Source organism: Lepidochelys kempii, chromosome 10 (assembly GCF_965140265.1).
Source record: "Lepidochelys kempii isolate rLepKem1 chromosome 10, rLepKem1.hap2, whole genome shotgun sequence".
Lineage (NCBI taxonomy): Eukaryota > Metazoa > Chordata > Testudines > Cheloniidae > Lepidochelys > Lepidochelys kempii.
The window spans coordinates 16196481-16222912 of record NC_133265.1 but is presented as its reverse complement, the minus strand read 5'-3'; the positions used below and the strand labels follow the sequence as shown (position 1 = coordinate 16222912).

The following is a 26432-nucleotide window of genomic DNA, read 5'->3' as shown; positions in this document are numbered from 1 at the left end:
CTCCACCTCCTCCCCTGAGTACACTACATTCCTGCTCCTCCCCACTCCCTCCTGGAGCTTATGCGGCAAAACAGCAGTTTTGCGATGGCAAGTGCTGGGAGGTAGGCAGAGAAGCGGGGACGTGGCATGCTCAGGGGAGGGGGAGGAGGGGGAGGTGAGGTGGGGCCAGGAGGGGAGCTTGGCTGCCAGTGGGTGCAGAGCACCCACTAACTTTTCCCTGTGGGTGCTCCAGCCCCAGAGTACCCACAGTCGGCGCCTAGGGGTAAGGCTGGCTCCCAGAGTCAAGGATTGGAGTGACCTAGCAGATCACCGGTCCAGATAACACCAGGGGAACGTAACACTCATCTGGTGTAAATGGTCATAGCTTGCCCACCTTGTAAAATGTCCAAAGCTCCAGTCACTTTTTCTTCATTCAAACTTTTTTGCTCTCTAGTTTTAAAGATCTTCTTAAAATTCCACTATGTAATGCAAACCCTTTAAAGATGTCTCCTTCCAATTAAATGCTATAATGTTGTACTGTGTAATCATCCCACTATTTTTATGTGCCAAGTTTTAAAAAATGTAATGTGTAATTTAAATAGAATAGGAGGACTATTTTAATGGATTAGTAAGACTTTTATGATTTCTAAGTGAGTAAAACTGTTCCTGTGAAGGGAAGTTGTCTGAACCAAACCTCCGCTCCAAGCAAAATTGACTGTAATGACCACCTATGAATAAGGGTATTATGAGGTGAGTACTACTGACACAGTTTAATAGGCTGGAAGCTGGCCAATACCAGCGTACAATGGGAAACTAAAGAGCCTTTCCTCTTGGCTGACTACTTTCCCTACAGTTTCTTCCTTGTATAAAAAAATTTACATACATGATTTTTTTTAAAAAAAGAGGAATATACTCTGTCCTCTACTGCCAGAACTGTTCTATTCACATTTGTGGGGGTGGAGGCTGCAGTCCTACCACCTGTAGCATCTATGAAAGGCCCAAGATTCTGGAGACCGTGCTAAGGGTCTGAAAAATCCCACAAAAGCTTGAGGCTCTGGTCAAAAGCCTGTAGGCAGGTTATCTGGTGGTCCTGTGACCCAGGTAAATGTAGAAAGGTGAGCCTCTGGCACATATCAAAATGTGTGATTCACTCTCATAGAGCAGTGGTTCTCAAACTGTAGGTTAGGACCCCAAAGTGGGTCATGACCCCACTTTAATGTGGTTGCCAAGGCCAGCATTAGACTTGCTGGGACACAGAGCTGAAGCCGAAGCCTGAACTCCACCCCCACCTGAGGTGGTAGGGCTCAGGCTGCAGCCCTCTCTCCCCCACCTGAGGCAGTGGGACTCGGTCTCTGCCTACCTCCAGGGGTCATATAGTAACTTTTTTGTCAGAAGGGGGTCACGGTACAATGAAGTCTGAGAACCCCTGCCATAGAGGGTCTTCCTCTCTATCAAAACAGAGGCCCCCTGCCACTCATAAGGGATTCTGCTGTAGACACCAAAACCCATATGGCCCCTCCTTCAATGTTGAAACTGTGGACCTCCCTGACTTGTACAGGGCGTCCTGCAAATGTTAAAATGGGGTGATCCTCATGCAGTCCTGCTGCCCAGATTGGATGTCATGCATTCAACTGGGCTGCAGGAATGGCATCCACCTGTTCTTCACAGCTACCATAATGCTTGCTGGGGAAGCAGCCTACTTTCACCACTTCCCCCTGCTGGATCTGAACAAGGAGAGAGCCACCACCTGCAAAAACATGCCAGTATTTGCCCTAGGCTCCCCACCAGACTCTTCTATCCACCTAGCTCCACCTCCAACAAATCCTGGCTTCTCTCAGCTGCCATTTTCACAAGCTATCCACATCCACCCCCAACTCTTTCCCCCACCTTCTTTAAGCTACCCAGCTGCACACTTTCACAAACCTAGCTACTCCCAGCTTTTCAAACACCCCCAACAGCTGCCAGTCACCTCAACCTGCTTTCCCCCCCCAGCCCTCCCAACAAACCTAGCCAACCTCCACCTTCCCTCCCCCGGTTATCACCTAGCTATCCCCAGCCACACGTACAACAGTCCCCTTAGACTAGGCTCCAGTTTACCTCACCTCTACAAACCCAACTGCTGTTAAGGTTGCCAATTTTGGTTGGACATATTCCTGGAGACTCCAGGACAATAGTGGAGGGTTGGCAACTCTAGCTGTTGTTAGCTGCCCCCCCCCCCCGCCCCGAAACCCCTCAATTGCCTCAAGTCATCCCCTCAGACGGTCCCTACCTACTCCCCAGATGCTCTTCAGCACCCACCAAATTTTGTGCAGCCGGGTAGCTTCCTCCTCCCCCCATCCACTGCTGGGGGGCAAGTTGTGTTGATCTTAAACTGACGTTTAGGCTACAAATCTACATCCTCCAATTCTATGCAAAACATTTAACGACATAATTTGCATACAAGGTCTCACACGGAGCTGTACAACATGTGGCAGCTGTGGGAGGAGCAGGACCTTTACCCCTTCCACGGGTGTGTGTGTGTGAGAGAGACACCGAGAGGAGAAACCACCGGGCAAGAGCCCTGTTGTCACTAGACGGGACCCCTTGCCAGCGGGGTGCCCCTTTCCCGGCCCCCCGTGCCCCAGAGAGGGGTGGGCGGCCGCTGTGCCACTCCAGCGGGAAGGTTGGGGATGAGGCAGCTTAGGGCTGGGCCCGGCCCGCCTCGCCTCCCGCCCCCCCACTCTTCGTGGGTCACATGAGAGGGGGCGGGCGGCTTGGGGAGAGGCAGCAGCTGCTGCTGCCAGGGCTGCGCTCGGGGCGGCTGCTGTGGGTGAGCGTCTGAGGGGGGCGACGGGACAGGGGCTGGGGACACCCCCGGGCCCCGCTCAGCCTCTACTGCTCCCGAGAGTCCTGCTCACGGCGCCCGACATGGACGAAGAGGGCGGCGGCGGCGGTGAGTGGTGGAGTTGGTGTGGCAAGCCGCCGGGGCTGGGGGGAGGCGATAGAGGGGGCTGGGCCGCCGGGGTGGGTGGTGGCTGGGACACGGTCTCCTGAACCTGGTCTCTTTTGCGTGAGGCTTTGAGCTGGGGGGCATGCCCCGCCCCCGGTCCCCGGCTTTCCCCGGTTGGGCGCTGTGTGTTTGCTAGTGGGGAGCCGGCAGCGGCTGTCTCCCTCCCTGTCTGGAGCGTCCTGCTCTCGGGGAGACTCTGATCCTGTCTCCCAGGCGCGAACACCCCACCTCCGCTGCGCCCTCCTTGCCATCGCCTCCCACCCGTGCTGCACCTTCTCGTAGCGCCCGCCACACCCCTGGCGCGTTTCCTTCTTGCCTGCCCCCCACCCCATCTCTTTGCTCCCCTGCAACCACCTACCACTCCTGCTGAGCGCCCTGGGATACCCCATGACTCCCACCCTGCGCCCCCATATCCACATCCCCGACTGTGCCTCCCCCACATTTAATCACATTTAATGCAGAGCACTTACCCGGTACTTTCACTCTGTCCCCTCGACCCTGCCGTATTGTACTTCTCACCCTTCGCCCACTTGTGTTCCCCACCATACATCCACTTTGCCCTTCCTTCCCTCCCCCACATAACAATCCCATTCATACACATGTCTCTCAGCCCCCGCACTATCCTCCACAGACCTTCTTTTTGCATATTTATTAATGTCTCTTGGGGGGAAACCAAGGGAAGTGACTATAATAACAAGTAGTGAATAGTTTTCAGGCTTCTACATCCTGAATAAAGAGGCATGTTGTTGGAGGAGAAGTGGGCCTTATCCTTCTGGCAGGGATGTGCAAGTACGGCCAGTCTTTGCTGATCCTAGTGTAGGGAGGGACTCCTATTAGGATTGACTTGCTCAAGTTCCATGTGCTAATGACAACAATAGAGGGCTCTGTGCACCCTAATTTATGAATCTCCCCTACCGCCAAAAAGGTCAAACATTGCTGAGGGAGGAAAAATGAATGCACACTTGCTTAGGGTTTGTGTGAGAGTGCTGGAAAAGAGAAGTAGATTTAAACACCCTGAAGTAGAACTCACTGTGTGAATCTACATTTGGCCAGCTCTCAGGTTGACTTGCCCCCATGTTGTTATATTGACAGCCAGTTGTTTGTTCTTGTGTCTCAATGCAGTGAAATCATTGCACACTGTATGCAGCTGCTGCTCCTATCAAAAATTATGTGTGTGTTTTGCAGTAAATAATGTACAGTGAAAAGGCTAATTATATTCTGCAACAGCCCTGCATTTGTGTGTAATTTTAATGTAGGTGCAATGATAATCACTGAGTGGTTCATCCAGTTTACACATGGTAAACAATTTCCATAGGCAGTTATGTAAATGTTTCCAAATATACATCTTAGAAAATTAGGACATGCCTCTTTCACCATCTTTTAGTACAATTGTGACCTTTTAGGGGTTAGTTTGTACAACTACAGTACATGAGCTAATAGACCCCAAACAGATTTGCACCAGAGCTTTCTCTGTTTAATCTAAAATGCATTGTCTGTGTTAAGATTCTTGTCTGACCAACCAGTTCTCAATGCCATCAGTAATAAGGATGCTGACTAACTGTTGTCCATATCAGAGGTAGTTTTTCAGGATGAGGTTGTTAATCAAGATGTCTTCCAAATAAAATATTCATCCATACACAATTACTGTTTATATTTGTTTAATTATAAATATGTCAAGTAATGAGTGGTTTGATTAGTAGTTGTAACGTGATTGCTCGTCTTAAAGTAGTAAGAGAAGAACTCTGAAATGAAGTGGGTGTGGTATTTGTTTTGACAAGTGGAAAAAATGCCGTGATGAACCAGTAACATCACAGAAAAACATCCTACAGACAGTCTGTCTGAAAACATCAATATTTCTCAGCAATTATTTCCCTCAGCTGTTTTGTCAATAATAGATATGACTTTTCTTTAAAAAGAAGAAAAGGGGAAAAAAAGTGGTTTTACTACTACTAATACTAATGGGAAAACACTGTAGTAAACAGCAGAAAAATAGTAAATTAAAGATTTAACGTTTTAAAACAACTTGGTATTACATCAAGGGTATATCAACAGTATATCACTGAATGTTCACATATATGAAGGATACATTAATATGCTTGTTTATTGACATTGAATACATCTAATGTAGATATTTTTCACTTGTATGAGCTTGAATCAGCCAAAAATTCTCACTTTCACACTGCAGAATATGTGAAAAATTGGCTTCTTCAGCCTTAAGGTCCAGTTCTGCAAGGTACAGAGACCCTACTTTGAGGTTCTGAGCACCTTCAGTTCCCATTGAGGTCCATTGGATTTGAAGTACTTGGCACCTTGCAAAGATTGGGCCCTCAAAATGGATCTACTTATTACTGAATAAGTCACTTCTATTATTCTTCTCGGATTATTTGTCACATCTCATTTAATAAAAAATGTACTATTCAAGGTGGTCAAATTATTGTATAGTTTACAAGTGCCCTTATTCACCGTTATAATATTACGGATCCAAATAACTGAAACTGCCCCGTCTCTACATTAAGTGTATTTGAACTGTTACATTAGCCTTTTGTGATTCATAAGAAAAGGCCTAATCCTGCTTTCCTTTCTTGTTCAAAACTTCCATTGGTAGAGTAGGATTAGTTTAACATTATTTTAAACTAACTAGATTTTGGAATGACAAGTGGTAAGAAAATTGACCATATCATGACGAGAGATTATATATACAGAGTGAAGTGTCAACTTGAAATCTAGTCAATTTTAAAATGAGTTAGCAGCAGTTTTAGCTACACCTGCCCTGAGTCTCCGTGCTGATTTCTGAGCTTTTAAAATTCCATTTTTACTGTGCTAAAAATAGTTTTCTCGTGCCTGTTGCTGAAAGATCCACGTAAAGAGGTGTTAAATTCATAAAAATAAATGAACTTGACAGTGTGAATCAGTGGCTAGGGCACTGGACTGGGATTAAGGAGTCCTGAGTTCGGTTATCAGCTCTGTCATTACCGTGCTGTGTGAGCTTGAGTTCACCTTCTTGTGCCTCCATTTCCTCATCTGTAAAATGGGAAAAATTATATGCACCTCTTTTAGTAAAATACTTTGAGATATGTGGATGAAAACAGCTAGACATAATCATTAAAAAACAAAACTAAAATTTGATAGAGAAGCTGTCAAATGTAGGACATGCTCCCTACTAGTTTAAACTCTCTCTTTTCCCCCCTCCCCTCACCACTTCCCGGTAGTCTAAATGTGGGCATAAAGGCCCACGTCATACCATCTGTTGTCACACAAAACTTCCGTTGATTTCAAGGGGGCTCTGTGCATGGAATAGGAGTAAGATATGATCCAAATTAATTAGTGTTTATTTCAGCCGTCTGTTGTGTCCTAATCACAAGGATCTTTGTACTTAATTTAGGAGATGATGTTGATTCCACTTCCTTCCCCAGCTTGAAATGATGTCTCTTATGACTTTAGTAGACTGAAGTGCCTCTTATATTAATTGCTGCAGTTAGCATGGTACTAGTATTGCATTTGGGTATCTGAGGTCCTTGCATTTGGTAGCAGGTGTTATGGTTGTGTAGTGATAAATAGTGAAAGTTTGTTTTGAGATAATTTCCAGATCTTGAAATTCTTAGTCAAATCAGATCATTCTGCCTAAAAAATTTATGGCAGAATATGGCTCCAGGTATTTTGTATTATGTTCGTTTTCTTGAATTTGAGTCCAGTGCCACTTAAGCAGTTGTTGCATATTCTCTCCCATTCAGGTCATCAGGAGTTCTGCTTACGAAAGAACTGCAAGATCAGTCGCTTACTCATTTTTAAATTAGTAGCTTTCTTTGGTCATTGGTTTTTAAACAAAATAAAAGTTAACTTTATATAAAGGTGCTGAATTCACGGAGGTACAAATCCCTCCACCCTCCCCAAACAGCTACAGCACAAGTAGTGCAATGTAAATTTCTCCATACTGTTCCCTAAACTGTTTACTTCAGTCATGAACTCTGAGGCATTTCTTTGGGTGAAAGAGTAATTCAGTCTTTAGGTTCTTTCAATCCTTGACCTCTCTGTTGGAACTGCTAATGAGAACGCCAAGCGTGGTGGTGTTGGTTTCTGTGGTGTAGGCACCTGCACAGGAGGAACTAGACTGAAACCACCAGCACGTTTCACACAGGCCACAGAAGAACAGCTTACTGACGAAGCAAATGTAGTAAGTCTGCTTTCACTCTGTCTAAGTGGAAAAGCAGAGTTATCCATTTGTAGGTTTAAGGATGATAAATTTAATAGTAAAGGCAAAAGTGCCCTGAAAAAGACAGGTAAAAGAATTAAAACTGGTTTTTCAAAAAAAGTAATTTAAATTATGGTAGGAGTTAAAAATAAATATTCTTAGGCTCAAGTCAACCTTTCTGTGTCCCATATTTTCCATTTCTCTGTAAAAGCCTGTAGAAGGGAGAATATGCACTGAAAAATCCCCTGGAAATTCACTACATCATATATTATACACAAATATTTCTTTTCTGTGTTTGGAACCATAACTATATCCTGTATTCATATAATATGATATGCTTAAATTCCAGCAGTAACCAAAAAGTGTGTTAACCAGTATCTATTACATATGTCTAATTTCAGAGCACCAGGTCTGGATAACTTGCACCTGTCGTTGGTCAAGAAGCCATCTAAGGATTGATGTTAATTAAAAAACAACACAAAAAAACAAAAACCTGGGGAAATTCCAAATAGAGAGAGCCTGGGTTCTGCCAATAATTAAAAAGGGTAAATGGGATGACCTTGGTTTAGTCTGGTTAGCTGGACGTCGATCGCAGGCAAAGTAATGGAGCAGCTGATATGAAACTGAATCAGTAAAGTACTAATGGACAGAAATATAATTAATATCAGTCAGCATGGTTTCATGGTAAATAGGCCTTGTTCTTTGATGTAATTACAAGTTTGGTTGCAAAAGATAACTGGTAATGTCAGATACCTTATAGAATTGTAATATATTACATGAGATTTGGATTAAAAAATAGTTCTGTGGGAAATCATCTTGACACATTAAATGGATTAAAAACTAGCTAACTGACAGATTAAAAAATATAATAATTAATGGGGAAATCTTAAGGATTTGTTCTTGGCCCAGTACTATTGAATGTTTCCTTTCAATCACTAGAAGAAAACATGAAATAATTGCTGATAAAGTTTGCAGAGACTGCAAAACTTCATGAGGTGGTAAATAATGAATAGTCCCTTACACAGAATTCTCTAGCTGTCATGATGCAATGAACAATATTTATTAATATAGACAAGTGCAAGGTTATACATAGAGAACAGGGGATTATATACTGCAAAGCAGTGACAGGGGATAATGGTAGATAACCAACTGAATGTGGGCTCCCATTGCAATACTATTGCTAATGTGGCTAATGTGATCCTTGGATGTACAAACTGAAGAACATCATATTGGAATAGGAAGATATTGCCTCTGCATGTGGCATTGGTAAGATCACTACTTGAATACTGTGTCCAGGCCAGGTGTCAACACTTTTTAAAAGGATGTTGACATTTTTGTAAAGGGTTCAGAAAAGACCAGTAAGAATGATTTGATGTCTGGCAAGCAGATCTTACAATGAGAGACTTAAGGAGTACGATTATTTACTTTGTCAAAGAGAAAGTTAAGAGACAGTTTGAACATGGTTTGTAGGTACCTATACAGGGAGAAGATAATACTAAAAAGGTCTTTGATTTCTCAGACAAATATATAACAAGATCCAGTGGCTAGAAGAATTCAAACTAGAAGGGGAAATTTTTAAGAGGTTAGGGCAATTAACCACTGGAACAACTTACCAAGGAGTGTGGTAGATTCTCCATCACTTAGTCATGGTCTACACTGGGGGGCTGGGGACTGATCTAAGTTAAGCAACTTCAGCTATGTGAATAATGTAGCTGAAGTTGACGTACTTAAATCGACTTACTGTGGTGTCTTCACCGTGGGGAGTCGACTGCTGCCACTCCCTTGTCGACTCTGCCTGCCCCTCTCGCGGTGTTGGAGTACAGAAGTCAATGGGAGAGTGCTCGGGGGTTGATTTATCGCGTCTAGACTAGATGCGATAAATCGATCCCCGCTAGAGCAATTGCTCCCCGCCGATCTGGCGGGTAGTGAAGACTTACCCCTAGTCAGTGGAGCTATGACTACACTAAGTGAGGATCTACCCTTTTTAAAGCAAGATTGAATTTCTTTGTAGAATATATGCTCCAGTTCAACCACAAGATGAATTAGTAAACTCTCCTTTCTTGTGCCTCTGCTTCAATCTCTGCATGGAATCTTGCCGTTTTTTACCCTGGACAATATTGACAAAATGTGACTTTCCCCTTCCCTTAGCTTGCCTTCCCTTCCTGCCCCTACAACTCTTTCTTTCTTCCCTCTCACATGCAGAAGTTTGCTATCCTCTAAACCAGTGTTTTTCAAAGTTTGGGTCACGACCCAGTACTGCATTGCGGCATATAAGGCACTGGTTCGCTCTGGTCAGCACCGCCGACCGGGTCGTTAAAAGCCTACCTGCTCTGACACCGCACTGCGCCCTGGAAGTGGCCAGCAGCGGGTCCGGCTTCTAGGCAGGGGGCTCATGGGACTCTGCGTGCTGCCCCGGCCCCGAGCACCGGCTCCACACTCGGCCAATGGGAGCTGGGGAGGGCGGTGCCAGCGGGCAAGAGCTACACAGAGCCGCTTGTGAACCTCCGCCTAGGAGCTGGACCTGCTGCTGGCTGCTTCAGGTGCAGCGCGGTCCATGGTGCCAGGACAGGTGGGAAGCCTGCCTCTGCACATCGGCTGCGCCACTGACTGGGAGCTGCTGGAGGTAAGTCTGTGCCCCAACCCTGCACCCCAGTTTTCTGCCCCAGCCCTGAACCCCCCCAAACCGGGAACCCCTTCCTGCACCCCAAACCCCTCATACCCAGCCCAGAGCCCTGACCCCCTCCCGCAGCCCAGCCCTCTGCACCAGCCCAGAGCCACCTCCCACACCCTGAAACCCTCATTCCTGGCCATACCCCACAGCCCTCACCTCCGCACCCGAACCCTCTGCCTCAGCTCTGAGCCTCTCCCACACCCCAACCCCCCATCCCGAGCTCCACTGGGTTGCGGGCATCAATAATTTTCTTCAACTGGGTCCCCAGAAAAAAAGTTTGAAAACCACTGCTGTAAACCTTCCACTTGCCTCAATAACCCCATCCCATCTCCTGATCTTTCTCATGTCCAGTCTCATCCCTTCCCTTTCTCTTAACCTGTCACTCTTCTCTTGCTCTTTCCCCATACAACATAAGCATTCTTTAGCCTGTCCCATCTTAAAAAATCCCATCCTTGACCTTCAAATTACCTCTTCAACTGCTGCCCCATCTCCCTTTCATTGCCAACCCTCCCCCACCTTCCTGCAATCCTTCCTCACTAGCTCCTTTCTCATTAATTGTGGACAATGCCACCATCCTGCCTGTTGCTGAGGCCTGTATCTTGGGTGTCATCTTTGACTCAGATCTCTCTGTAGCCTGGATGCGAAGACCTATGTGTAAATCTTGCTGGTGCTTTCTGCATATCATCTCTAGGATACTTTTTCTGTCTATCTGCACAGCTAAAACTCATGTTAAGGCTCTCATCTTCTTGTCTCAGTAACTGCAACTTCTCTCTGGCCTTGACAAATGCAAACTTGCCTCAATCACATCCATTCAGAAATCATTCTCCTAACCTGTTGCGTTGACCATGTCATCTGTCTCTTTGAATCCCTCCAGCTCCCTCTTTTCTATTGCATCAAACATAAGCCCCTTGTCTTCACTTCCAGGGCACTTCATGGCCTACCTATCATCTCTCATCCTTTGTTGAGATTTCAGCTCCTGCTTCTGATTTGCTCTTTGTGCCACCTTCCATTGTCCACTTGGTTAAATTTTCATGCACACTTGGGAGGAGCTCCCCATGAACATCCTCAGCAGTAACACTTTTTATTCTCTTTTAAAATTCTCCTTAAATCTCTCCTTTTCTCTGGTGCCGACCAAAAAAACAAAAAAAACCCCAAAAAACAGCTAGGCTGTTAGCGTCTGCTGCCTGTCATGCTGACTCCTGTTGTCTAGTTTCGTTGTACTCGCCTGTCTGTCTCTTTTAGGATTGCCAACCCTCCAGGATTGTCCTGGAGTCTCCAGGAATTAAAGATTAATCTTTAATTAAAGATTATTTCATGTGAGGAAACCTTCACAAATACGTCTGACCAAAACTGGTAACCCTAATCTCTTTATCTTCTGTTTTATACTTGCTCTGAAGAGTTTATATTCTACCTTTTTGTGCAGCACCTCCTTGAATGCATTCTTTCAAGGTATAGTCATTGATTATGTGTTCACATAGTATTTCTTCTGGTACAACATGTGCATCAGGATAGATAATGAATGAGACAGTGGACTGTGGTGATTGAATGAGGCAGGGTTTCCTCAAGTTAATTAATTTCAAAAATTAGATGGTGTACAGCAAATGAAACATCCCCTGTATGATCCCTTTCTCCTTTAGTTCTAGATTCAGCAAGATATTTAAGTATACATCTTGGTGAAACATTGGCCTTAGTAAAGGGTGTGAGTGCATGTGTAGTTAATAAGCTACATGGGCACATGCTGAACCTTCAGGATAAAAATAAATATTTAAGAACTGACTCATTCCCTGAGCACTTCTGTACTGTGATGAATATATTGTATGTGATCATGTAATTAAAGGTGCCTGGGAGCAGAGAAAAGGTATGTGGACAGCCTTAACTTGTTTCAGAGTGGTAGCCGTGTTAGTCTGTATCAGCAAAAACAACGAGGAGTCCTTGTGGCACCTTAGAGACTAACACATTTATTTGGGCATAAGTTTTCATGGGCTAGATGCACTTCATCAGATGCATAGAGTGGAAAATACAAGAGCAGGTATAAATAAATGAAAAGATGTGAATTGCCTTACCAAGTGTGAGGTTAGTCTAACGAGACAATTCAATTGACAGCAGGATACCGATGGAGGAAAAATAACTTCTGAAGTGGTAATGAGAGTGGCCCATTTCAGACAGTTGACAAGAAGGTCTGAGTAACAGTAGGGGGAAAATAGTATTGGGGAAATTACGTTTAGGTTTTATAATGACCCGACCATTCCCAGTCTTTTTTCAGGCCTAATCTGATGGTGTCCAGTTTGCAAATTAATTCCAGTTCTGCAGTTTCACCTTGTCGTCTGTTTTTGAAGTTTTTTTGTTGAATTGCCACTTTTAGGTCTGTTATTGAGCGACCAGGGAGATTGAAGTGTTTGCCTAATGGTTTTTGAATGTTATGATTCTTGATGTCAGACTTATGTCCATTTATTCTTTTGCATAGAGACTGTCTGGTTTGGCCAATGTACATGGCAGAGGGGCATTGCTGGCACATGATGGCATATATCACGCTGGTAACTTGGGCATTCCTGGGTTTGAGTGCTTCACTTTGTAGTCTGTTCATACGGAATAGTTATTTGACTTGTGTGCATCCTCATTAAAAATCACACAATATCAAAGTAACTTTGTTTTTAACATGTATGTATAGTTTTCAAGAAAATATCTGGCAAAGTTATTTTAATTTTAAAAAGAATCCAACAATTTCATGGGAAAACTTAGTACAGCAAATTTTTTGGACAGCACTATTTCCTCTTAGCAGGGATAGACACACAAAATCCACTAGAAAACCATTTGTTTTGTGGTCCTTTGAGATTTGTCTGAAAAAGGAAGTGGTTTGACCTATTTGGTTGCTATGAAGTAAAAACATTCTTGTTTTTGGTGAACATCTGTGTAATGTTTATTGCATTACATTTTGGAGATCTTTTAAACCCATAATTTGATGATGATATAAGGTTTAATTAAAAGAAAATTAAGTGCTACATAGTTATTTTCCCAGTTGCATTAAGAACTGGTATCTACTTGTAGGTAGGTTTTTTTTTTTTTTAAACAATTTTAAGCAGACAACTTTTCTCATTAAAATTGGCATTTAAAAAGATGATCCTTTAGTACATAGACACAGTAATATTTCATCATTTTTCAGAAAAAAGCATCTGTTAGATTCCCTACTCTGTGATGCCAGATTATGTTGATCAGTTTCTTGTTTGGTCATTCAGTTTCTCTTTATATAAAAAGCTCAATAGGAACTCACTGAATGAGAATTTGGTATGTGGAAAAATTGCAGGACTGGGTCTGTAATCTCCTCTAGGATGGAAAGGGAGTCCTGGAGAAGACTCCCAGCTTAGTCTTTCTTGACCAGACAAGAGCGTCGGAGCCTTCCCAAAAGTGGGGGGGAGGGGCCCCACCCCCGCCCCTCCTCCTCTTCCCCTCCCAAGACTCTGCTCCCAGCCCTGCCCCAGCCCGAAGCCTTCTCCTGCACCCCAAACCCCTCATCCCCAGCCCCACCCTAGAGCCCACACCCCGAGACAGAGCCCTCACCCCTCTCCTGCACCCTAACCCCTGTCCTAGTCTGGTGAAAGTGAGTTAGGGTGGGTAAGAACAAGCAATGGAGGAAGGGGGGATGGAATGAGCGGGGATGGGGCTTCAGGTAGGGGATGGGGCAGGGGTGTTCGGTTTTGTGCGATTAGAAAGTTGGCAGCACTATCCCCCATAGGTATTTGTCTAAGCTATTAAAAGTCTTCAATGACAAGGATTCCCCAACTGCCTTGGGAACTTATTCCAGTACTTAACTACCCTTATAGTTAGAAAGTTTTTACTGATGTCTAACCTAAATCTCCCTTGCTGCAGATTAAGCCGATTACTTCTCGTCCTTCCTACAGTGGACATGGAGAACTGCTGATCGTTGCCCTCTTTTAGTAGTCCTTAACATATTTGAAGACTGCTATAAGGTCCCCCATCACTGTTCTTTTCTCAAGACTAAACATGCCTGGTTTCTTTAACCTTTCCTCGTAGGTCATATCTTTTAAACCTTTTATTGTTTTTGTTGCTCTCCTCTGGACTCCAGTTTGTCCACCTCTTTCCTAAAGTGTGGGACCCAAATCTGGACAAAATACTCCTGCTGTGGCCTTGCCAGCGCTGAGTAGAGTGGAACAATTACTTCCTATGTCTAAGGGTACGTCTTCACTACCCAATCGGCGGGTAGTGATCACTCTATCGGGGATCGATAAATCAATCCCCAAATTGATGCCTGTACTCCACCTCGGCAGGAGGAGTAAGCAGAATCGACAGGGGTGCCGCTGTGGTCGACTCGCTGCCATAAGGACGGCCAGATAAGTCGAACTAAGACGTAGCTGAAATTGCGTATCTTAGTTTGAACCCCCAGTGTAGCCCAGGGCTTAGACACAACACTCATGTTAATACACCCCAGAATGATATGAGCCTTTTTTTGCAGCTGCATCATGCTGTTGGTTCATCTTCAGTTTTGATCCGCTATAACCCTCAATCCTTTTCTGCAATGCTATCACCTAACCCGTTATTCCCTATTTTGTAGTTGCACATTTGATTTTCATATATATTTTGTACTTGTCTTTATTGAATTTCGTCTTGTTGATTTCAGACCAATTCTTTAATTATTAAGATTCTTTTGAGTTCTAATTTGGTCCTCCAAAGTGTTGGCAACCCCTCCCAGCTTGGTGTTATGTGCAGATTTTATAAGTATACTCTCCACTCCATTATCTAAATCAGGGGTTCTCAAACTTCATTGCACCCCCTTCTGACAATAAAAATTTCTACATAACCCCAGGAGGGCCTGCCCCAGTCTCACCACCCCAGGTGGAGGGGCCAAAGCCCCAGCCTCGCCTCCCTTTGGTTGGGAGCCTGTAACCTGAGTGCCTCCACCCATGGTAGAAGCTGAAGCCCTCAGACTTTGGCTTCAGCACGGGCAGTAGGGCTCGAGCTTCGGCTTCAGCCCTGGGCCCCAGCAAGTCTAAACCAGCCCTGGTGACCCCCATTAAAACAGGGCCGTGACTAAGGTAACCAGATGTCTAGTTTTTAAAGGGACAGTCCCGTATTTAAGCCCTCCAGTAGGTGTCCCAACTTTTTCTTAAGAACGGGCAATTTGTCCTGTATTTTCTGTGTCTTCCCCCCGCCCACCCCAATCAGTACTGGCGGGTCCTGCTGCTGACCGGATTCCTGCTCTCCAGCTGCCCGTGATCAGTGGCGGGGTCCAGGCCGACGATGTGGGTGGGTGTGCAAGGCTGGTGGCGGGGCAAAGCTGCAGCGCAAAGGGCCAGCCACTCTCCCTGCTGGTCCATCAGCGCAGCCCCCACTGGGTGCTGGCTCTTGGCCAGCAGGGCCCGTCCCGTTTCCAGCTGACCCTGGCTGTGCGCTGCAAGCTGTGGTGGCTGGAGAGTGTGGGCAGGTGCCAGGCGGCGGCTGGTTACGTGTCACCTCTGCTGTCCACCCTTCAGCCGTTTACGTGCTTCTCCTCTCGCTGTCCTCTCCCCGCTTTGCCCCTTCATCTCCCCCACTCCCTCTGCGCTTTCATATTCCCCTCTCCCCTTGGCAGGGTGTGTTCTGGTCCCACCACTGTGCAGAGAACCAGCTCCTCGTTGGAGTGCTCAGCTCACCAACAGTCTGGTCAGCAGACTTCTTCCTTCCACCACTGCCTGACTGGGCCAGCAACACAGAAAAGCCCAAGACCCTCCGGCTCCGGGTGCCAGCCAGGAGGAGTCAAATTCTGCATGTGCCAAAGCCCTGCACAGTGCCGGCACAGGGAAGCCTCTCTGCCCCTCAGCTAAGCTCTGGAGTGGCAGGCGGCGGGGGGGGGGGGGAAGCGATTTCCAGCTTGTTCACGCCCCGACCCTGCAGGCTCCATAGGAGCTCCCTGGGCTGGGACTTAGCATCCTCTTCACCCACCCCTGCAGTCAGATTCCCTGGGCCCTGGTGCACAGTGCATCCTTAGCGCTTAACCCGTTCCTGCCCATGCTATAGTCGGGGGACAGGTGGTGGCTGGGTTATGTCGGTGGCCAGCAGCAGCTTGGAGGTGTCACGTGCCTCTTTACACTGTGCAGGCAGAAAGGGACAGGCTGGTTCCAGTCACAGGGAGTTGGGGGTGGTGGGAAGAGATGAGTTCTTCAAAGACACGGGCCAGGTCATCCCTTCCTCCCCCAGCACCCTGCACCTGGAAGCAGCTCCCATCCCTTCCCTGCTGCATAGTGCTGAAAGGCTGCTGCTGGCCACATTCTGGTATGACCTGGGTCAGAAATCTGGGGAGGGAGGCATGTGACCCTGCATGTCCCCGCCTCATGTGTTGCCGGAAGACGCAGCGCCAGGTACCAGGAGAGGCGGGTCCATCCCAGGGGCTCAGCCAGGCATGGAGGGCAGAGAGCACCAGGCAGGGAGGGTCGGGTCAGTCAGTCACCCCCGCCCATGTGAGAGAGGTATGGAAGTGTGTGTGTGTGATTGACCTCTCCCCGTGTGAACCTTAAAGCCTTAAAGATAGGAAGATAAATAAAAAGAATCCAACTATGCAGTATTCCTTTTTAACGGGCTCAGTCAGCTTGATTTTAATATGAACATTTGTACTGCATAGTTCTGATTGATTGCTGTTGAAGTCGTCTGAGTATGAGTAATTTTACCAGGTGTCCCATATTCAGCATAGGGAAATATGGTCACCCTAGTCGTGACCTACTTTGGGGTCCTGAGCGACTCTTTGAGAACTGCTGCTCTAAATCATTAATGAAAATATTGAATAGTACTGGACTCAAGACTGACCCCCGTGGGACCTGTTAGAAAATGGAGCCTACAAATTTACCCAAATTGTGAGCTCAGCTGTAAAATGTATGTAGAGGTTAATAAAATGTTACAATATTCCGTAATAACAAGTGTTGATGGGGAGGGGGGAATATAACTGAATTAGTCTAAATAAAAAAGCCAAGTTAGTCTGATTCAAAACCTGTTAAAATTATGCTGGTTAAAAAGAAGAGAGAGAGAGCCAGAAGTCAATAAGCCAAAATTAGTATGTCAGATATTAAGCTTAATTACTAGACAAAATAAGAAGGGGAATGGGCTATTTCAACTATCACTCCCTTTTTGGGTCCTTAAAAGAAACAAAAAAAAAAAAGTGGGGGAAGTAAGAAAAAACAGAAGCTTCTGGAGCAAGCTTCACTACCATAACTGTCACCCCAGCTGTTTCCTGGGACCCTGGGCCTTCATCATCCTGATCCTGAGAGATGTCCTGGCCAGAGACTGTTGGGGGGGACCCAGGTGGTTTTACTACCCCTACCAAGTCCAGCTAAATCCCAAACACCACCTGGGATGACCGTTATCACCATCTTCAATATCCTCTGAGAATCTGTCAAACTAAACTATCTAGAGCTAGATAGAAAAGAAACGAGGGATATTGTTGAAATGAAGGCCTTAATACTTAACATTTCAAATGCGTTAGCTGTTTTTCATTTTCTGTATCTTTGATAAAAAGTTAAAAAGATTTTTAAGCAGGCTGAGTGAGGTCTCTGTATACCAAGTCGCAGACATAGTTTAACACCGTTTAGTGTTGGACAGTGATTGAATTATGTTAACACCTTAACCCATTTATTTCATCTACGTTAAAACAACAGACCCCACTACATATGCCTCTCGGTTTCACAGTGAACCACTGATAACTAGTCTTTGAGTATGGCCGTTCAACCAGTTATGCACTCACCTTATAGTAATTTCTGTAATGTGCTTGTGAGAATGTCATATTGGACTGTCAAAAGCTTTAGTAAAATCAAGTATAGGGCTTCCTCCTCATCTACTAGCCCAGTGACCCTATCAAAGAAGGAAGTTCATTGAGCATGATTTGTTCTTGACAAATCCATGTTGCCCATTACTTATTATCCTCTAGGTGCTTACAAATTGATTGTTTAATAACTTGTTCCAATATCTTTTTTGGTATCAACGTTAGGCTGACAGGTCTGGAATTCCCTGGGTCCTTTCATTCCCTTTTTAAAAGATAGGTACTATGATTGCCTTTCTCCAGTCTTCTGGGACCTCACCCAGCCTCCATGAGTTCTCAGAGATAATTGCTGGTGGTCCTGAGACTTATTGAGCTAATCCCTTCAGTACTGTAGGCTGAATTTCATCAGGCTCTGCTGTCTTGAGAACATACATCTAACTTATCCAATAATCTTCAACCTGTTCTTTCCCTATTGTGGTTTGTATTCTTTTCCCTCTTGTTGTTAAGCATCTGGTCACAATTTTTTTTTTTTAAAAAAGGGAAGACTGAAACAAAATAGCCCTCTTGACCATTTCTGTTATTAGTTCTCCTTCCCTGTCAAGTAGTAGGCCTACACTTCCTTCCTCTCTCTCTTGCTCCTAAAATATTTATAGATGCTCATCTTATTAACTTTTATGGCCCTTGCTTGATGATGAAATATTTAAAGTAAAAATTGGATATAAGATTCAGCTGTGAAGTTTGAATCTGGTTCAAAATCTAACCTTTTCCCCAAAGTTGGATTGTTTATAATGTTATTAGTACTCATGGGCCTTGAATAGAAAAAGACAAATTAGTCCTTGTTGATATTTTTAGAGTAAAACCTTCAAGTTTCCATCAGAAACATTGGGCATGTGTAAATAAGGAGGCTAATATTTCCTGAATGTTTTGTATGGGAGCAGCTCTGACTTGATTCATTATGTGACCACATAATTAACAGCCAACATAATTTACAGCATGAAAAGTGCATATTTCCTACTTGTTCAGGTTACAGTGTACCTTGCCAGGTACCTTTCTTTCTTATGATGATCTTCATTTCCACTTCTTTCCTCCCCTCCCTGGCAGAAAAACTGGAATAGCCCCTTTTGTTTTTGTAAACACTTAATATTACACCTTTATAAAGGACTTCACATCATTAGCAAGAAGTCCAGCATAATGTGCCCAACTGTGACCCACACAACTCCTGTAAATGGTAATTCTACACATGGAATAATAACATCCCTAAGTGGTACTTTTAAGATTTAATTTACAGTTGCACCACATATCTGGAAATTGCAAAATAAGGAATTGTATTGTCTCTTGTTCGTAATGAAGGTTTGAATACTATTCTTTCTTGCTCATCTGAGACACCAGTCTGGATAAATGAACTTCCTGCCTAATCATCATAATAGACCAAAGAGAAATGTTCCCACCGGAATGTGTGCCGTTTCCAAGAAGTATACGATTATGCGGCTATTTGCACATGTAATTCTTCCATTTGTAAAGTTGCAGCACATTCCCCTTTTAATGATTCATAAATGACCAGTCAGAGACTTGGGTGAGAAGGCAGCTGAGAAAATTGAAGATAAAGCAAGAGGCTTTTGGAAGAGGCCCGGTGGAGCAGAGATGCTATTCCAGCAGAGGAGTCCTACAGGATGGGTGCCTCCAGCTGTGAACCTCCTAATGTGTTCAGGAAAGGGCCTTCGTTTTGCGTGTTTTAAGAGTTCTGGTAGAGAGGATTCAGAGCAGTTTGGCCCATTTCTTGCATATGTTAAGTGCTGTGCAACTTAGATGTGCCTGTCCTGAAAAGCTGCTTGCAAACTATGCAGGATGATAACCCATTGTAAGGGATCTGAGAACTTGATTACTTGGAAAAAAAATGAAAATTTTATTTTTGTTCAATTGGGGTCCCACTCTTTTTGGGACCCAGCCAAATTAGAGAGTTTGCCTTTGGAGAGTGTACCTCCTTCAGAAGCTATTAAGCCAACCTAAACCTAAATTTAGGCTGTCTGCATATTTTAAACACAAGTGTACATACCAGAGGGAAAAATCTGTAACCCAATTAGTCCAGAGTGGGCCTGTCTGTCACATTTATGATTGGAAAGCCCAGAAGCTGAAATAGGTAGATCTGCAATATGGAAGTAAAGCCCTGGAATCACTTTTTTTTATATGAAAAGTCTTATAATTTAACTAATCGACTCTTATTAAATTGACTTTAAAATTGGTTGTAATCTATTATACTGCTCTCTTCAGTTATTGTTAGACACTTAAAAATGCCATGTTGTGTGGTTGTAGCATTAAAAAAAGTATAATTCACCCCCTGTCCAGGGGTAAGGAGGACATTTTGCTGTAATTTCCTCCCATTCTTCTGTCCTCCACAACTGGAAGCCCTAGATCAGAACTTGTATAGAAACTGACTCTTAAGTGAAATAAAGGAGAGGATTTTCATCTATAATTATAGATCACTTTCTTTCTCATAAATACAGCAGTCTTTCTCCTCTTTTTTCGCTTCTTATTTCTAGCGAATGGTGGTAAATAAGAAGTGCTGTTAGGGCATGCTATTAGTTTGCTCATTCACAACACTCATCAGTTCTGTGAACCAGTTACTCTGCTGGCCTGAAGAGTCCCCCAAGTTGGTTCTCAAACCTGCCTCCTGTTTACTCAACAAGGTCAGCCTTTCTAGGCACTTTTGTGACATTTCAGCTTGTAGATACATTAGTAAGGACAGATAAAAGGAACATAAGGAACTGATTATTTTTCTGGCTGTATGAAGTGGATTTTTGTGCCTTAACCATAATATTTTTTGAATACTTGAGATGAAACTTTTTTTTCAAGCAATTTTAAAATCAAAATACTTCTAACTCTAGTGTCACTTTGTGCAGTGTAAACTGGAGGCGCTATAAGCTTTAGTGTTGGTTTTATACCAGTATATGACATAAGCGCAAATGAATGTTCTAAAAAATTAGCTGAGCATTTTTTTTAAAATGCACACATAGGAAGAATAGTCCAAAGGCCCAGTCCTGCAGTCCTTGCTTTCGATTTCACTGGTATCCTAAGTGTACCTTTATGTAACTACATTTATATAGTTTTTAGAGTTTTAAAACTTATTTTCTCTTTGCATCATCTACTTTTGTTGGAGAGCTGACAAATTTAAACTCACTTTTATTATTAAATGGGAAGCCTGGGTGAAATTGGTAATCAAAATGAAATATATATAATTCTCAAAAGTCTGTGGAGCCTGTGGGTGGATGGACTTGGCACAAACATTCATACTGGTATGTTAGTTTTAAAAGTCCATATGGAGCTGATTATTTTTCTGGCTTTCTGTAGTAAAAGTTTTTTTTTTTTTAATACTTTTCTCTCTTTATTTATTTATTTTTTATTTGGCAAAAGCTTTTTTTAAATGTTTGAATTGAAAAGGAAAATTGAGTTTAGAAGGAACTAAAGAAATGTTTGTTGGGTTATGATATGATACAAATTTACAGAAAAGAATTCCTCCACTGTGCCTGTTTGGCTCTCTTTTATTTTGTAAATGCAGCTCAAGATCCCTTGTAGCTGGGACTAATATAGGCTCCAGCTGTAACTTTTGCTGCTGCTGCTGCTCATATGTCCGGTGATGGTCAAATCTAAGTCATTGTGTGGAAATTCAGTAAAGGAAAAGGGTAGGGTGGGAAAAAAGTGACTCTACAAAAATATTCAACTAAAAGCCACAGGAACTAGGAGTCTCCATTTCAGGACTGTGCCATAAACCCCATCCTGAAATATTTAAATCCCTTCAAATTTTGTTTGAGACTTTAAATAGTTTAAATGTGGCATTTCATTTTATTGTTTAAACAAAAACATAGCCAGTTAACACAAATAGAAAAGTACATAGCTATTAGAAGACAGATGGGAGGTATAATACAATAATTTATAGGAGCAGTGTTTTAGTACATGTGAAATTCTACACTTTCTAAAGTACTACTGCTGAGAGGTCCTACAAAATGACTATTCAAGGTGGGATTTATCTAGGGAACAGTCAGGAGACAAAGTTTTATTTTTGTATTGTATTTGTTTCAACAGTGTTTCTGTTTTGTACAGAGTAAGTGGGTAAGGGAGAAACTGGATAATTTTTTTTTTATAAAGGATTCAAATTAGCATGCAGTAAGCATTATCTTCTCAACTCTGTAGAGGCCAGATATATTGATAGAGCAAGATGCAGTTCCATACTGTAGCTATATTGAAAATGAATAGAATTATTTTAATGATCATCGTTAAAACATGATATCATGCATTTTTGTCTTTCAAAACTGTTTTTAAAAGGTCAGATTCTTCAAGGTTTCCTTATAATTGAAGACAGACATCCTGTTTCTTTGGGTACTTGAGACCAGTACTGTGCATGTTAGAAATACACAGTTTTTTAGGAATCCGCCTCTTTTATTTCTTTCTCAGACATACTTTTGCAGATAGATTCCTTGAAATGACCATGCTAAATTTCAGGATGCTCTCTTCCTTTGTGATTTCAGTTGTTAATGCATTAATTAAGCAGTTTATGACAGCGCCAGTCAAACTATATGAGACCTGTAGTAACATAGGGCTTGTCTACACTGGCAATTTACAGCACTGCAACTTTCTCGCTCAGGGGTGTGAAAAAACACTCCCCTGAGCACAGAAAGTTTCAGTGCTGCAAAGCGCCAGTGTAAACAGTGCACCAGCGCTGGTAGCCATGCCCCTCTTGGAGGTGGGGTTTTTAGAGCGCTGGGAGACCTCTCTCCCAGAGCTCTGCCATGACTACACAAGCCACGCTGAAGTGCTGCTGTTGTTGCCAGCGTAGACTAGCCCATACTATCTGAGGCCAAATTTACCAGAAGAACTAGCTATTAGTATGTAATCAGAAGTGTTTTGTGTTTCTAAGCTAAACTAAAGGGAGGTTTTTAAACAATACTGTTGACTTTTCAAAGGATGGTGTTGAAAAGTATTATGTTCACATGTGCCTTGGCTCTTATTTTGGGGGGAAACAATCTAAAAGAATCTGTGGACAGTCTGTTGGCTAAAGCCAGAAGACAGTCTGCCATCCTGTCCTATAGAACCAGAATTTGGGGGGGGAGTATAGAATTATTTCCCCTTCCTACATCAGTAGAGTGCTACAGGGACAGTGATCTGTGACTTCAAGGAGGGAGTTGAAGGGTGAAGAAAGCAGCACAGTTTGCAAAATACCTTTAACAGTTGACCAGTGAAATTATAGTAATATCAGTTTTGTTAGTACAACAGTATTGAAAGTAACGGGTTGAAATAAAGGGATATCAAAATACTTAAGAATGATAACTTGTTGGATCTGTCCTATTATCCTGAGTTGCTGCTTAGGCTAGCTGAGAGCTCTTGAATTCAATCACCATTTAGAACTATAGGAACAAGGGAGTTCTGTTTTTCTAGTAAGACCCCTATAGCATTTTTCTTTAGGCTGAACTTTTGTGCAGGGTGACTATATCTTCCTGGAGACTTAAATTAATTTTACGGAGTTGCTGTCAGTATGAGGTTTGTAAATGTGCCTCCAAATCTGGCTCTTTTAATAGTCATTTTCCCTTAGAACTGACACTTCTTTTGTTTTTAGACTTAAATTTTATGGCACAAATGATGACACTTGTTTCACTATACTTGCATTGAATAGTGCATATTCCATTATATGGTTGCAGCTTTAAACATTTATCTAGGAGACATTTGTTCCTTGTGTGTCCATTTTTTTAACTGATATAAATTGTGTTGTGTAAAATGTTATGAGGCAAACTGGTTTACTTTCTCTTTTTGACATTGTGGCAGTAAAGTAAGCAATGTTGCATCATTCCTCTTCTAAAACAAGGAAGGGATGATATTCAAGAAACGCTCAAGTCTCTTCTTCCAATATTTAAGGACCATATGCTTCTCTTGAGCTGCTCAGAAGCCTAAAAACAATTTTCAAGTTAACTGTTTCCTTGAAACAGTCAACAGTCCTGATGCCGTATGCAAGTACCTATTGTCATAATTAAAGTATTAATTGTACATTTATCCATGTTGAAGATCATTAAGATGTAGCAACGACAATAAGAAATTTAGTTTTAAAATCTACTGTGTATAAATATTTAATCCATGTAGTTAAAATTTTTAATAAAAATCTAAAATTGCTCTCCAGGAAAAGTCTACAAATTGAATAAGTGTAAACTTACTTAATATGGAGGAAACTTCTTGAGAATGTGTAGTAGTTTCACTGAGGTGAGAGATGCACGGCTATCAAAATGCAGTTAAAGCATTATAAGCTCTGGGAAAATACTCTGAACTTGATATGGTACATCAGATTTTTCACCAATATAGATAAAATTAGAATAGTTGCATACAAAAACAGATTGCGAACATACCCAATACATGTTTTTATTTTAGAGATTAAAAACTTCTGCTCTAATAAATAATTTTCCACAAATGAATTTTCTGGTGCTCTAAATGAGAAGCATTTAGTACTTGGTTAAAACCCACAGATTTTATCTAGGAAGTGAATGCACCTATTTGTTGGGATAAAATCCTGGCCCTGTTGAAGTCATCCTGGCTGGAAAAGTCCCTTTGATTTCCATTAAGGCCAGAATGTAACTTTAGAAGGGTAATTGTGGGATAATTCTAGCAGAATGTTTGTTTCCTCACCCCCTTTAAAATATTTGAGGGAAAGGGTTAATTTTAAACAAATACTTATATTAACATAACATTTTCATGTATGAGTTATGAGTCAAATGATTCAGCAAAAATTAATTGATTTATGTTTTAGCAAATATGCAGTTATAACACCACAGAATATACATGTAGGATGAATGTATTCTGTTAGCCAACCCCGTTCTTTCCTCACAACTGGCAGTTCGTCAGCTTCTGCTGCTATATCTAGCTGCCTCTTGAGACTTTCTGGAATAGAGTAAACACAACGGTGACCTGCATTAATGAGCAATGAAGCGATAGTGTTCTGTGGTGTATGTAAGTTGTCACTTTCAATTGTCATTAATTCCTGTGGAAACAATGTCCTCTGTTTTTATGTGAGCTAGCTCAATGTGGCATGCAAAATTACGTGCTTTGTCACAGCATCTAGTAAGAATGTTTACATCAAAATTACATAATTGGAAAATGTCTCCCCATTATTAAAAAAGTATTTGGAATTTAAAATTGAAAACTTAAAATTAGAGTAACTTTTTTTTTACTAAGATATTTACTGTTTACATTTCTTTTAGTTAGGACACTACAAATAGACTAGGGTTTTTGTTTTTTTTAAATTTATGGTCTGTTTGCAATCAGTGAGAGTCTCTTGTGCTAGCACAATGGGACAGTAGTGGAAATACAAACCCTACAGATGGTTTCTCCTTGCACTAGAACTTTAAAAAAAGATGAAAATAGGAAAATTTCTTGAGTTTTGTAAAATAAGCATTTATAAATCTAAAGATGGGGCCAAATAAAACCTGACAGTGTCTTGGTAAATTGCATCTTTCTTTACTAGTAAACATAGCAATTGGCCTAGAACAACTAAATCTAGTATACTGGTACAAATTTATCTAGAATATCCTTTTTTGTTTGTGTTTCTTTTTTTTTTTTTTTGTTTTAGTCTGTCTCCAGAAATAAACATAATTTCACGGAAAACTAATTTGTGCAAATTTGGGTTGCAGGAGTATTGTTCTAAACACCAACAGCTTAAACTGGACATTTGGCTCATTGGTAAGTGTTCAAATCCTTTGACAAAATTAAGGACCTAGTCCTTTAAATCAGTGAGAGTTCCAAGAATGGAGGACTGACAGGTTGGACTCTGTAAGTGAAAAATCTCATAGAACTATTTTCTATAGGATTTTGAAACAGGCCTTAGCCAGCACTTTGTGGTTTTTTTTGTTTTGTTTTTTTGTTTGTTAGCGTTTTTCGTTGCATTTCCCACTGGTCTAGTTACAGTGGTGATAACAATAGTGGGGGAGTGCTATTGTAGACTAACCCTGGCATTTTAATAACTGTTCTCTAATGTTCGCTACCAGGTTTAGACAACATGGCAGTTAAAATTCCAGCACATGATCAGCACCATTGTTGTTAATGGTGAAGCTGCTCTAGGGCTAGTGAAATAGTGGAAAGTATTAAGAAAAATTCCACAAGATGAACTCTAATACTGTCTGCCGTTATGGAAACTTCATCACTAACCTGAATTGGCAGTAAATATTCCCGTTTGCTGCATTAATTGTTGTAGCAAAGCTGTTTACAAATAAATGGTTGGTAAAGAAATAGTGTTTTACAGAGATTAAAATCTGATCCATATCTGTGTTGCCTTAAGGCATTCATTGTTCATTTGTAACATTTAAAGATGTTGCAAATGGGTAAATATGAATCTTTGTATAATGCTGGCAAATTAACAACTTTGTCTTCCTGATTATGCTGCGAGAAAGCTCATACCAGGTACAGAATTAGTTCTAAACATGCAGATAAACTATTTGGAACATTGCTTAGCAGAAGATAAATATAACCACATTATCAGTGAAGCTGATACTTATAGTATAAATTATTTATTGTCACTTCCTCTCCTTTAGAAAAAGCAAAATGGTATCAATATTTCAGGAGTGTTCAGGTTTAATAGATTTGGAACATTTGGTCTCTTTCTGACGGCTTCCAGATCAGTAACAGTGTTTGCTATTTGGGCATGAATGGATAAAGTAGAAACCTTAGTAGGAATGTTTATAAATGGACTTGGAAGGATTACAGTTTTATCAGTAAATGTCAATTTCACAATACACACTAACCAGTGAAAAAATATTTCCATGGGTGACTGAAATTTACATATAGGTAAAATAAGAGAAATGCTATTTGAGAATTTTTTTAGCTTTTGATTTAAGGGTAT

The 26432-nt window shown here is 42.2% G+C and overlaps 1 protein-coding gene across 4 annotated transcripts in view; it reads left to right on the top strand.

Moving 5' to 3' along the window:
* The first annotated feature begins 2678 nt into the window (after nucleotides 1-2678).
* Nucleotides 2679-26432, top strand: part of CYTH3 (cytohesin 3) — a 98299-nt gene continuing 74545 nt past the window's right edge. For 2 of the 4 annotated variants that reach the window (XR_012161127.1, XR_012161126.1), the window contains exon 1: nucleotides 2679-2911. Coding sequence is in view for 1 of the 4 variants with exons in the window: in XM_073362163.1 (XP_073218264.1) it covers nucleotides 2887-2911 (25 nt within the window). In the remaining 3 variants the exon portion in view is untranslated. The remainder of the gene's footprint in view (nucleotides 2912-26432) is intronic. The other 2 variants (XM_073362163.1, XR_012161128.1) reach the window with 2 other exon arrangements.